At 35.5% G+C, this 14,399-nt stretch overlaps 1 protein-coding gene across 3 annotated transcripts in view; it reads right to left on the bottom strand.

The window, feature by feature from the left end:
* Positions 1–2,118: 2,118 nt before the first annotated feature.
* TBK1 (TANK binding kinase 1) overlaps positions 2,119–14,399 on the bottom strand; it is a 42,899-nt gene continuing 30,618 nt past the window's right edge. For all 3 annotated transcript variants that reach the window (XM_045789666.2, XM_045789667.2, XM_045789668.2), the window contains 12 exons: positions 13,932–13,990; positions 13,450–13,541; positions 10,959–11,060; positions 10,081–10,159; positions 9,546–9,667; positions 9,369–9,445; positions 8,596–8,635; positions 7,878–7,979; positions 7,667–7,763; positions 6,924–7,030; positions 6,623–6,694; positions 2,119–4,328 (listed from right to left, as the gene is read on the bottom strand). In XM_045789666.2, coding sequence (XP_045645622.2) covers positions 4,277–4,328; positions 6,623–6,694; positions 6,924–7,030; positions 7,667–7,763; positions 7,878–7,979; positions 8,596–8,635; positions 9,369–9,445; positions 9,546–9,667; positions 10,081–10,159; positions 10,959–11,060; positions 13,450–13,541; positions 13,932–13,990 — 1,001 coding nt within the window. In that variant the 3' untranslated portion in view covers positions 2,119–4,276. The remainder of the gene's footprint in view (positions 4,329–6,622; positions 6,695–6,923; positions 7,031–7,666; positions 7,764–7,877; positions 7,980–8,595; positions 8,636–9,368; positions 9,446–9,545; positions 9,668–10,080; positions 10,160–10,958; positions 11,061–13,449; positions 13,542–13,931; positions 13,991–14,399) is intronic.

Consider the following 14,399-nt stretch of genomic DNA (forward strand, 5'->3'; position numbering starts at 1 on the left):
CTTTGTTGAATATTTTTCTAGACCTTTAACATTATTGTGTATTATTTCAGCAGACACCAATGTCTAGGTCTGTACTAAGCAACTGGGACTGAGGTTTTGGTCATCCCACCTGAATCTATGTTTAACTACTAGTCCTTGCGCATTCTGTTTACGTCCAAAGAAACTTAGGATAGCTTGCTTAGTCCCTAAACATCCTGATGCAATATTTGGGTTGTGCTTTTTATACACCACACTAAATTTTTGGTGATTTATATGCTAAAAAACACAAATATTATTACCAGTTTTTTTTTTTTTAAAGATTTTATTTATTTATTCGACAGAGATAGAGACAGCCAGTGAGAGAGGGAACACAGCAGGGGAGTGGGAGAGGAAGAAGCAGGCTCATAGCAGAGGAGCCTGATGTGGGGCTCGATCCCATAATGCCCTGAGCCGAAGGCAGACGCCCAACCGCTGTGCCACCCAGGCGCCCCTATTACCAGTTTTTATTTCCATGTCAGAGTCTTTGTTTTCTATTCCATTTTTGGTATCCCTTAGGATTTGGACTTTGAGTCTTCCTGTAAGTGACAATTGGGGAGGAAGTCCAAATAAAACAACAGTGTAAGGCTTTTGAAGACAATTTCTTTTTAAGTTTATTTTTTTAGTAATCTCTACCCACAATGTAGGGCTTGAACTCACAACCCCGAGATCAGAGTTCCATGCCCTTTTGATTGAGCCAGCTGGGAGCCCCAACTTTAGTCTAAAAAATGGGATGTGGGGGTGCCTGGGTGGCTCAGTCAGTTAAGTGTCTGCCTTTGGTTCAGGTCATGATCCCAGGACCCTGGGATCGAGTCAGGGAGTCTGCTTCTCCCTCTCCTTCTGCTCCTTCCCCCTGGCTTGTGCTCTCTCTCAAATAAAGAAAATCTTTTTAAAAAATGGGATGTGGATGATGGATCGAGCTAAAACAATAGTGTTACAACTCCTTTATATTTTCAACACTGTATTTTCAGCACTTCTGAGTTTTAAACATTAGAGTAAATTATCTACAGCACTTCTGAAAGACAAAGGACAATGCGTAATAGCCATTTCTGAGTGGGGTGAAATCGGAAATAGTAAACTAAAACTGGTTGTGACTATGATCCTGAAGGGAGAATAAATTTTTGATGTATCAGTTGAGACTACTTATTCCTACTGATACTGCCTTTCTTAATTCCAAACAATTTACCTCTTATTTTTAGCACAGAACACCACAAAAGTGAAATTACTGCTTAAAAAAGTAACAGGAAAGCAAGATAAATTGAAGATTATTATAATTCCTTTCTGGATAATTTATTGATAAATGGATTATATTTTGAAATAAATATTTTGAGAAGATCTTTTATATCTAAGAAGAGGCACCCTGCTTGGCGTAGTGTAATGAGGTCTATAAGCCAATTATATAGTATTTGGTAATTTCCAAAACAACAGAATCTGGAACTTCAGAAGATATTATGGGATTATTTTTCACATTTCTTCCCTAACCTCCAATTCCTTTTTTATTTACTCAAAAATATCCCTTCTTTCCCATATGCTTTATGTTCACTTATTTATTTCTTTGCTGTTAGAATTATAGTTTATGTAAAGAGTTAAATCCACTAACTACATACTATTCTTATATCATTAATCCCTACCTTTTGAAAATATATCCCAATATTGGAAAAAAGGCTACTAAACTGGTGATGTAACTTGTTAGGTTATAATTAGGTTAGCAGACTAGTATATCATCATGTATTCATTAACTTAAATGTTCTGAATGACAATTGTATTTTTGAAGGTAAAATACTAAAAGCAAGAATACCCAGAGGTGCCTGGGTGGCTCAGTCTGTTAAGTATCTGCCTTTGTCTCAGGTCATGATCCCAGGGTCTTGGGATCGAGTCCTGCATCAGGCTTGTTGCTCAGCAGGGAGCCTTGCTTCTCCCTCTCCCTCTTCCTACTGTTCCCCCTGCTTGTGTTCTGTCAAATAAATAAATAAATAAATAAAAATCTTTTAAAAAAGCAAGGATGCTTGGTTTCCATGTTGCTGTAATCGGGAAAAAAAACATTAAGTCTTAACCAATATTAACGTGGAATGGATTTGTTCTTGTCAGTACAATTCATAAAAATTCAATCCCCACAGCATGGGTTTATTTATTGGTCATCTTTTCTAAAGGTGCTGAAAGCTAATTCTGCAAATATATTAACTGATCACATAATGTAAGTAAAATTTTACCTAATGTTCAGTGACATAAACATTTAAACTATACAATTAAATACATACATGTTAGATAGTCAAATAGAAAATTAAAATCAAGAGGGATTAAACAAACACCCCCTCGCCCCAGAAACTCTCAGACTAAATAGGTATTTGTTTTTTTGTTTTTTTTTTTAAAGATTTTATTTATTTATTCGACAGAGATAGAGACAGCCAGCGAGAGAGGGGACACAAGCAGGGGGAGTGGGAGAGGAAGAAGCAGGCTCATAGCGGAGGAGCCTGATGTGGGGCTCGATCCCATAACACCAGGATCACGCCCTGAGCCGAAGGCAGACGCCTAACTGCTGTGCCACCCAGGCGCCCCTAAATAGGTATTTGACACGGACCATCCACCCATGCATTTCTTTCTTTTCTTTTTTTTTAAGATTTATTTATTTGAGAGGAAGAGAGTGAGAGAAAGCACAAGGCGGGGGAGGATCAGAGGGAGCTGCAGACTCCCTGCTGAATGGGGAGCCTGATGCGGGACTCGATCCTGGGACTCCAGGATCGTGACCTGAGCTGAAGGCAGATGCTTAACCGACTGAGCCACCCAGGTGCCCCATGCATTTATTTCTATAATGTGTACAAGTGATACTTAAAATTCTCTATCCAATAATGCATTGATTTGAGATTTCAAATTAAAACCTAATCCATTTTCAGTTTCCCAATGTTCATGGTAGTCCAATTTATTTACTCTTTGGGACATGTTATCTTTATGATATGCAGGTTGTATACAATCACACTTCGAAAAGCTGATAGGTCAGAAACCAAAACCAAAATCAAAACCACATCCTTGTTGGATGAAATAATTTCTTGCTGAGTATATCCTTTAGTACAGGACTCTGGGTAGATGTTTCAAAGAGAATGTTCCCTTTGGCTTTGGACAGCGTACATTTATTGGAGAACTTATACTAAATTAGAATCGGGGTGCCTGGGTGGCTCAGTAGTTAAGGTGGCGCCTGGGGGGCTCAGTCATTAAGCGTCTGCCTTCGGCTCAGGGCTGATCCCAGGGTGCTGGGATCGTGCCTGCATTGGGCTCCCTGCTCCGCTATGAACCTGCTTCTTCCTCTCCCACTCCCCCTGCTTGTGTTCCCTCTAACTGGCTGTCTCTCTCTCTCTGTCAAATAAATAAATAAAATCTTTAAAAAAAAATTAGAATCAGATTTAGAAGAGAAGTAAAACTATCCTTAATATCCAGTAGTCTGAGAATGATTTGCCATCACTACTGATATTATTTTTCAAAAGACAACTTTTGTTTCTCAAACTGTTGTACACACAAAAATACAAACTTTTACATTAAAATTGAGAAATTTATTATTTTTTTCATGATGGAGAAAGCGGAACTAAATTTAAAAAAAATATACAGCTTGAAATAGTGAAAATCATCCTAAAATTTTGATGACAATTATACACTTATGGCCAAAATAAAACCAACAGTTTTTAATAATTAAATCACTTAAAAAAATTCTGCTCAATAATTTATCTGAAATTAAACACATATGACAATAACTGGGTTCTGGACATCTTGTAAAATGAAATGTCACTTTATCCTTCCCCCAAAATTGTGATCCTAGTAAAACAGTGGTTCGGTTTGGCTCCTTACCCAAAGAAGCCACTTCTCCATTCTATCCCTTATAAACATGTCAACTATCAGTCTTTTTTGATTTGTAAGGATGACAATTTTGGTTCCATTTAAAAAATGTTTCCAGTAGGCAGTCAGAGACGTAGAACTCAGCCTCACTCAGAAGAGCAGAGGATCAGTATTTCAACATAACGGTCATGGCTTTCTTCTAGTGCTCACTGAGGTCAAATATCCTCATTTAATTATAAATGTTAAAAGGTAAAATTACATCTTAACAGCAGCCAAAAATTTATATATTTTTTTACGTATTTACAATATTGTACATATTTACATGACCACATCAAATACTGAATTGTAGAAATAAGAGACCACTTATAGAGGCATTCATTTAATGCCCCAGCATTATTTTCTTGTGCAAACTAAAATTGTTCTCAAACTTCCCAGAAAGCTAAAGACAGTCAACATTGCGAAGGCCGCCATCCATGGTTAAAGAGCCAAACCTAAAATACAAAAGAAAAAAGGAAATGTCAGATGATTCATTTTTTGGCCCGCAACATTTTAAAGAAGAATACAGGAGACTTTTCAGATGAATAAGCTATTAAAGAGTTTAAGCAACTATGATTTGCTCTCTTTCTTACTGAAACACAGGGGTATTATTGTAAATAGGTGAAAAAATACCAATCAGTGGCTTGGGAGGACTACCTTTTTTTTTTTTTTTTTTAAAGATTTTTATTTATTTGACAGAGAGAGAGAGAAGAGAGAGAGTGCGCATGACAGAGAGCCCAAGTGGGGGAACAGCAGAGGGAGAAGGAAAAACAGGCTCCCCACTCAGCAGAGAGCCTGATGCGGGGCTTGATCCCAGGACTCTGGGATCACGACCTCAGCCAAAGGCAGACGCTTAACCGACTGAGCCACCCCGGCACCCCTTGGGAGGACTGAAGAGGAAAGGGTGAGGGATGTGATCTAGAAAGCATTAGGAAAAACTGGGTAACTTCTTTTTGATGGGGTGGGATTTAGAAAAGCAAAGATAAGGAGTTGGGAGTAAGTGTGACATACTCAACAGACAGTAAGGAAGGCAAACTTGCTAGAACAGAATGTTATTTTGGGGACTAGAGGCAGTAAAGTTGACTGAATGGGCTGGGCCAGAGTATTCTGTTCTTTGAATTCAAGTGTGAATTTAGACTTGAACTTTCAGGTAACAGGAGTTTAGAAATTTTTGAGCCAAAGGAGTATGCCAGTAGATCAGTGTTTGGGAAGATTGTTTTGGCTGTAACAGCCATGACAGATGGGAAAAGCCTGGGCTTATTAGGAAGATCGGTGGTAGGTTATCACCACAGCTCCCATTTGAGGAGGAAGATCTGATGAGGCCAAGAGGGGGAATATGGCAACATTGTTAAGGAAGATTACCAAACTCCATGAAAGGCAATAAAAAGAGAGTAAGTATCTAAAATAACCTATGTTCAAGGGAGCGGGGAAAAAGGTGGTTCCACTGAAGAGAATGAGGAAATCGGAGGGGAAACTGAGTTGGGAAGGGTGATATGATGTGATTTTGGATACAAAAGAAATGAAGTGATAATGAGACAGCCACGTGAAGACAGTGCTCAAGATCTGGAGTTCATTATTAGTTCCGGCACAAATCCTTAAGCAGTCATTTAACATTTAAGCTGTGATTATGCCATGTTATATCACCCATATACCGTCAAATAAATTTGCAAATAAAACGGGAAAATGACTTATGGGACATGTTTTAAGAAGTGGGGATTTTATGTCACAAGGCAGAAGAGGTTCAATATAAGTTTGTTAAAGCATATCTTAATAGTCTCTTCTTGCTGATATTTAGCTCAAGTTGTGAAGAAACTAAATTGGGTACTATAAAAAAGTTAGATAATTACTATGTAATTGCTATAAACCAATAGAAAAAAAGATCTTAAAACCAAAAGGTAATTCACACACACATACAAATATGAATAAACATAGTAAGATGCTTTGTATCACTATTAACCAAAGAAATGCAAATTAAAACAAGACACCAGTTTTTACTAAACAAATCAGCAAACATTAAAAATGGTAACATTCAGGGCGCCTGGGTGGCTTAATCCGTTAAGCCTGACTCTTGATTTCAGCTCAGGTCATGATCTCAAGTTTGGGAGACTGAGTCCAGCCTCAGGCTCCGAGCTCAGCGGGGCATCTGCTTGAGATTCTCTTTCTCTCTCTCCTTTTGCCCCCCTCCACTTGCGCATGTGCACTCTCTCTCAAATAAATATTTAAAAAATAATGATTGTAGATAGAAATAAACTCAGAGAGGGCAAACAAGCATGGGAGGGGCAGAAGGAGAGGGAGAGAAATCTTCAAGCAGATTCCCCGCCCAGTGCGGAACCTGAGGCAGGGCACAATCTCCTGAACCTGAGATCGTGACCTGAGCCAAAATCGAGTCGTACACTTAACTGACTGAGCCACCCAGGCGCCCCAATAAATAATGATTCTAATGAGAAGATGTATGAAAAATCATGTGCAAAAGATTTTCAATTTCACGAACTGATTCAAATAAGCAATAACTGTATTAACCAGCGCTACTATAAAATGGATCAATCACAGTTGACTTGTCTTTATCCAAGCAACCCCAAACACATTAAAAGGCACCATGGAAATCACAAAACCACAGGGTTCTGACTTTATATCCTTTTCCCACTACTTTAACCTACAGATACAGGAAGACAGACAGGTACAACTACAGATCTATACGTACTCCACTGCATCTAAAATCACAGAGCAGAATAATATTTGCACTACTTACCTTTCTAAGATATGATTATTTTCAGCAAGTTCTTTAACTACCCCTTCCATTTCTTCCTTTAATTTCTTCATACTATACAAACAAAACAAGTTATCAATGTCTCTGATCCAAAAAGTACGCAAATGTTTTAGAATTCTATTAATATTATGTTTTAGTTTCTAGATTGGACTAAGTCATTAAATAAAACATTAGCAAATATATTCACAACAAATACCAAAAATTTCAAAATAAAGACCAAGATCACAAACTGAAATAAAAAATGAATGGAAACATCATAGTTACCAAATAATAAATTTCTTACCCAAGAGTCATTTCCACTAATGTATTAGAACATGGATAAATTGGGGTCATGGTATGCTTGATTCCACTGGAGGCTGCAAACATTTTCTGGGGCAAAGTTTCTTGTAACTGAAACATCAGAAGAACCTCCATCAATCACTGAACAAAGTACAAACCAGAGATCTTACATTAAATGTTACACTTGTTTTTTGTTTGTTTTTTTAGAGATTTATTTATTTGACAGAGAGAGAGAGCAAAAGCAGGGGGAGTGGCAGGCAGAGGCAAAGGGAGAGGGAAAAGCAGACTCCCCGTTGAGCAGGGAGCCCAATGTAGAGCTCAATCCCAAGACCCTGGAATCATGACCTGAGCTGAAGGCAGATACGTAAGCAAGTGAGCCACCTAAGTGCCCCAAATGTTACACATTTTAATAAGCCCTTTATAGCTTTAAATTTAATTTCAAAACTGTGAATGATACAGTACTTAAATCAACACTTTAAAAAAGGCTCTTTTATAGATGATTAAAGAACGGTCAGATGTTTTAAAGAGTGTAAAAATTTTATTTTTTCAGATGTTTTTAATTGTAAAACATCTAAGTTCTGAAAAGCTGGCTCAAAACACATATTACAAATGGGCAAAGAGAACTGAATATAAGGTGTATTATGTCCTGTTTCTCTGTTTTCAATCATTTCAAATATAAACTGAGAAGAAATGTATTTTTTCCTAATAGGAAAAATATCTTTTTCTAAATACTTTCGACAGTTATACCTCATTTGTGTAGTCTTGATACTTTGATACTTCTTCTTCGATATCAAAACACTGACTAGTTAGGGATAATAACTGTTTCCTAAGATGAAGCATCTTTCTGAAAACCAAAAAGAACCAATTAATAAGCAGTCTAATGAAATATTAATCTTACTTACAATATGCAATGTCCACTGAATTGTACATTGTGCAGTCAACCACTAAGGTTACTTACCTCATCCATTCTTCTGACTTATCCAAAAATGCCTCATATTTCTTAACACATTCCTCTGTAAAGTGGGTCATAGCTTTTGTTGCATGGTAATACAGTTTTTGCCTATAATTTAGAAATAATCACAGGCTTAAACCAATGTGATGGTTTCTATTTCCAATATTAAAAACTTTTCAAATACATAAAAAATTTATGTTTCTTAATAATGACTGTTCTGGCTTTAGAATATTTATAGTAGAAAGCCGAAGGTTTCTAAGATAGACATAGCAGCAAGAAGCGAAAGAGAAGGTTCATGATGGAAAATGGTCAGGAAATATTTAATGAAGTTAAGGTGAAGAAAGTGGTTAAGCCTGTCCTTGCTTATGTTCTCTATAATCTATCCTTCTGCAGTCAAAGCACACGACGTAGAAGCAGCCCCCTCACTCTCCCGTCTCCTTAACCTCTCAACCAGGGACAAGTGGGCCTCAACTATGTGCACACACAGTAACAATTCCATAAAGCCAAGATTAAAATGTATTTTTTATTATAATTAATTTCAACTTTAAGAGGAACTTAATTAATGACATAACCAAAAATAATTATTAAACACATTAAATAATTAATGACATAACTTAATTAATGACATAACCAAAAATAATTATTAAACACATTAAATAATTAATGACATAACTTATTAATGACATAACCAAAAATAATTATTAAACACAATAGGGATACTTACTTATCAAATTTGTGGATCTGTTCTTCATTATAAGCTAATCCTAAAAATAAGAAATATTACTTCTGTAAATATAAAATCACAAAATCATGCATACTTCTTTTTCTTTTGAGATTATGACTCCGAAAAGACTAAGAGTTTAGAGTAGATGACACAAAGCTTGACCCATGGGTCAGATATATAGCTCCTAAGTGCTTTTAATCGATCTGTACAGTGTTAACATAAAAAAAAAATTAACTGCCAACATTTAAAAATCAGGATATTTCTTTCTTTCTTTTAAAGATTTATTTATCTATTTAAGTAATCTGTACCCCCAATGTGGGGCTCAAACCCATGACTCCGAGGATCAAGAGTCGTGTGCTCCACCGACTGAGCCAACCAGGTGCCGTGGAGTACTTCTAATAAAGTCTGTATTTCCAGCTTCTCTTGAGAATAGGAAGATTTTTGGGCAGCGAATTCGGAGAATCAGTAGTGACTCCCCCCTTCAGATGGGTATCTCCTCTCCTATCCTCCTCAGTCTCCACTGGCCAATCTCATTCCTTTCTGTTACATGACTGGTCTCTAGAGATTTGAGAGTTCAGGACCCTTAATCTAAAATATTCAAAAGGTTGGTTTTAAGAATAATTTTTAGTATATTCAACCTCTTTCCCAACAAAATCAAGTCTCTGAAATAAATAACTTAAGGAGCCACCCTTGCAAATATACCAAATTAATTCAACTGAATTACAACTAGTAGAGCCAACTCATTAGATTAACAAATGGCAAATTTTACTTACGACGTTCTGCTTTGTCTTTTTTGAACTGATAGTAAATCTCTGTGATGCAATTTAGCAGGACTTGTAGCTTTTCTACACTATATGAGGAAAAAAAATCCAAATAAATTAATTGAGTCAATGTGAAAAAGAACATTTAATAGTAAGAGCAGAAACTACCAATAAAATTACATAACCTACTGTCTATCTTTTGGATGAGTGCCTTCTTGATGGGCCCAGGTATCTGCCAGCAATCCACCTGGAGATAATTTGCTTTCGATATCCTGAAGACTGGTTTCTATTGTTCCCTGAGAACTGGAAAGCTAAATAAAACCAGTGCGTTCAGATTCAGATTAGCAAAATACAGAAATGATACACCGCCAATGGGAGTCTAAAGTCTGAATCATACTTCTTTTGTAGATTACGTCAATTCAAAGTCAGAAAAACTATTTTGATTTTTAAATGCAAGGACAGTTTCTTGGTTTGATTTTCCACAAAGAGTATCATATGATAATAGAATAAGAGATTAACTAGTATTAATACATTTTATAAAACATTTCTTACATTACATTTCCTTTCTTAAAAAACATACAAAATACTTTCAATCATTCAATTAAGCTTGCTTCTTTACCTGTAAAATATGGTTAATACTCTATCTCACAGAGTTGTTGTGAAAGTCAAATAGAAGAACCATTAGCATAGTCCCAATTACTGTCATAATTCTGTAAATACTTACTCTCAACAATTTGGTGTGTATGTCTGAAATTTCACCTAACTCTGCTGCTTCTAGATTGATCTTCATCAACTTTTCATATCTGTATGAAAAACAAGTATGGAAAAATTAAATGTGCGTAATGAATATGTAGATTTTAAAAGGTGTTTTATAAACTGTATCTGAGTTTTTATTATCATAACTATTGAGGAATAACATACTGAATGCAAAGCCTACAAGCAGCAGATTCCAAGAAAACTTGATATCTCTGTAAAGAAAGAATTTTATATACTTGTACTAATAAATTTTTATACAAGATAAAATAAAAAACACAACTTCCAACAGTCTTATGCCAGGATAATAGTCAAAATACTAGAGCAGAATGGTGGTCAATAGCACATACTGATTTCATTTATTACATTTCCTCTGCAGTATAAATAATACAGCCCAGGAATAGGGAAGTCTAAAATATCACTGTTTCATAAAACAGTCTCAGGGATAAGATTAATTAATAAGTAATAGTAAACTAAAAGTAATCCCCAAATTCTATAAATACTACCAAAATACAATTCTAGAATACCCCTTCCTACTTCCTTTGTTGACTGCAGTTTTTATATTTTCCTATTCAGAGTGTCTGCTTTGCAAGGTTAAAAAATGAGATGTTTCTATGTCAGATTACCTTTTCCTTTGCAAAGGGTGGGAGAAAATGCCACCAAATTCATTTCTTACTGAGAGGACTAAACTTTTTGTCTTTGTGAGGAATTAATTTAATCTAAGGTTGTATCTTAATACAAACACTTGATAACACACTGTATTATGCTAAGGATAACTAAATAAATGAAAGAAAAATGGGACAATATTTAACATTTTAGCCACTATTAGTAAGGAAGTAATCTACTCACACTTTCACAGTTTTTTCAATGTTTCTGATGCAGAAATCCAAGGTGATCACAACTTCTGTCTTTTTGTGAACAGTTTCATTATAATCATCTTTTACTAATTCTCTAAAAAATAATAATGTTCTCATTAATCTAAGGAATGATTTTTCTTTTTTTTTTTTTAAAGAATGATTTGTTTTCTCTTGTTTATCACTAATTACACTGCTGTTACTACTGTTCAGACGAATTTACTAACAATCTTGTTATATTATGAAAGCCAATTCATTTTTTCCCCCTTGGGCTGAGTCTTGCCAATTCACTTTTTATTACTGAAAGCATCACTGTGACCCCTATACTTATCTAGGGCACAAACCATTAATTACTACTTATTAGGTTAAGAGTTTGGAAATCTAAGGCATTAAAATTATATTAAGGAATAAAAACTAATCTATAATCATGTGAATAAGCTAAACAGCACTATGCTTTATATCACCAGAATTAAATTTTTATTATTCATAGATTATGATCTCTGAAGAAGCAGAAATAGTAAATAAGATGTAGTAAATAAGAAAGCTGGAGGGCATTTGGTCTACATTAAGGGTCAACAAACTGAACTTGTTTTTGCTAAGAATGACATTTATATTTTCAAAGGTTGTAAAAACAAAGAAGAGAACTTATGTGCCCCACAGAGTCTAAGTGAAAAAGTTTACCAACAGTGATCTACATTAAAAACTATTAAAAAAAAAAACCCCAAAACTAAAAAAGAAAGCAAAACCTTTTCCCATGACTTATTAAACTAAAAGTTAATAGGTAAGAGGAATAAAAGCTTTACGGAGCAGTGACTGTGGTGGATAACAAGAGCAAGAGAACTCGAGAGCTGTTAGTAACAATACCACAAAACCAAACAGAGTCAACACTTAAGAGTTTTCTAGAAATTATTTAGTAAAAATGAAGAGACTTCTTCATGGAAAGAGAAAAGCATAGGGTTACAAGCTGGATATGTGAACACCTAAAAAAACCCTATCAATTTATGGATTCAACATGAAGCTGACAGGCAAAAAAAAGTGTCATTCGTCTTTCTTCTTAAAGCACCAGCAGAACGAGAATGATAAAAGGCTTCATACATGTTTTTGCAGGAAGGGAAGAACAGGTGTGAGGCACTGTCACAAGCATTAAAGCCAAAGAGCATTATGAGCCCAGGGAACACGAGGCCATTACTATGTTTATATAAAGTTCAAAAGCCTCAAATGATACATAGAAACTGGAGACATGATGTTCAAGCGAGACCATTTATTCTCTGCTTCTAGCAGATGAAAGACAGCATCTACAAATCATGAAAAAAGAGCAAATCATAGTCACCCACAGAACATTTCTTAGGATTACTTTCATGGAAGAGAATACTTAACTAGATGATCAATATTCTGACCTAGAATAACTATATTAAGTGATTTAGTTAAAAAAAAATTTATTGCTTGTCAAGGTGAGTGTGTTCTTCCCTGTATAATTTCACTCACATGAAAAGTCTAGAATAGGCAAATCTCTATAGATAGAAAGCATATTTGTGGTAGCCTGGGGCTAGAAGGTTATGGGGGAAATGGGGAGTGACTGCTAATGGATACAGGATTTCTTTTTGGGGTGGCAAAAATATTCTACAATGAGTGATGATGGCTACGCAATTCTGTGAATGTACTAAAAACCACTGAATTATACTTAAAAATGGGTGAATTAAACAGTATGTGAATTATAGCTCAATGATGCTGTTAGAAGAATAAAACTGACTGTATACTTCATTTGGGGAAAAAGGCAAGAAAGAAAGGAAGATTCCGAGGACATGAACTCTAGAACAATACAGACTGTACCGCATTATAACAATGCCAACGCCGGGGCGCCCGGGAGGCTCAGTCAGTTAGAGTGTCTGCCTTCGGCTCAGGTCATGGTCCTGGGGTCCGGGGATCAAACCCATGTTGGGCTCCCCACTCAGCAGGGAGTCTGCTTCTACCTCTCCCTCTGCCTCTTCCCCTCTTTCTCTCTCAACTAAATAAATAAAATCTTAAAAAAACCCCAAAAAACAAAAAATGACAAAGCCTACCAAGACAGTGAAATGACAGCCCCAGTCAAGGTCGTTGGAGAAAGATTTCATTTACCATCACATTGTACAGTGTGGCATAAGTTTTTAAACTTCAGATACTATTTGTCCTATCTGTCTCACAAGGCTGTAGGAATCAAATGAAAAAACAGCTGCTAAATGTGGTAAACTAAATGTGAAACAAATGTATTATAATGAAACCCAAGGGACACCTGGGCTGGCTTTGCTGGTGGAGCATGTGACTCTAGATTTTGAGTTGGAGCCCCACCACTTGGGTGCAGCGATTACTTAAAAACAAAACCTTTAAAAACTAAACAAAACAAAACAACAAAAAACCCCCAAGCACTTGACCCTTCCTAGTCTGAAGAGGTAAAGTATAAACGACAGGGTGGTTACCACTTAATTTTCAAATTTCAAGCTATTACTTACATCAACCATCGTATCCCCTTTCGCATTAATTCCTGATAAAGCAGCAAGGTACTGGCAATTTTACAGGCATAACACACAACTCCTGTTATTGCCTAATGAAGAAACACAATATTTGGTGCTAATTGTGGTACAGGGTAAGAAAAAACTTCAACAAACAATTCTCAAGCTTATATATTTTTATCAGGTTAATTAAAAACACAAACTACCAAGTTCTAAAAGCTAAGGACAGATACAATAAATATTTCATTCTTAACATGATAATGTTAAACACGCACTGCCTCTACAGAGAAAATTTTCTTAGGAGTTCAAGAAAAGATAAAGAACACAAAATAATTTGCAAAGGTAATAATTTACATGAATAATTTCCTAGATCATATAGGCATATGTAAAGATAATACATTTTATTACTTCCACTATTGATAATTTTAATTCAGATGTTTACATAGCAATCTTTTTTCATAGTAATTTAATTAAATACTAACCTTAGCCATGCTAGCGTCCCCATCTAAATCGTAACGTGGATGTACTTTAGGGAGGGAAACTGAAATATGAAGTAAAATAATAAAAATCAGAAATAAAGTATTTTGAATAAATTATTATATCCTTTATATAGCAATTTTAAAAATTAAACATTAACCTCTAAATCACCTCTAAATTAAACATTAGTAGCAAAACTCTTTAAAGTTCTTTTCCAAGTTGAAAAAAAATCACTTGAAACAATGAATGCTCATTCCTTAACAATGAAGAAATTACCTGAAGTATTTCTAAGGAGTTCAGTTTTTTCTTAAATATATTCCCACACAATAAGCTCAACACTTCTCTTTATTTTTTATTTTTTATTTTTTTAAAGATTTTATTTATTTATTCGACAGAGACAGAGACAGCCAGCGAGAGAGGGAACACAAGCAGAGGGAGTGGGAGAGGAAGAAGCAGGCTCACAGCAGAGGAGC

The sequence above is a fragment of the Ursus americanus genome, chromosome 17 (assembly GCF_024610735.1).
Source record: "Ursus americanus isolate L20-20 chromosome 17, mUrsAme1.1.p, whole genome shotgun sequence".
Lineage (NCBI taxonomy): Eukaryota > Metazoa > Chordata > Mammalia > Carnivora > Ursidae > Ursus > Ursus americanus.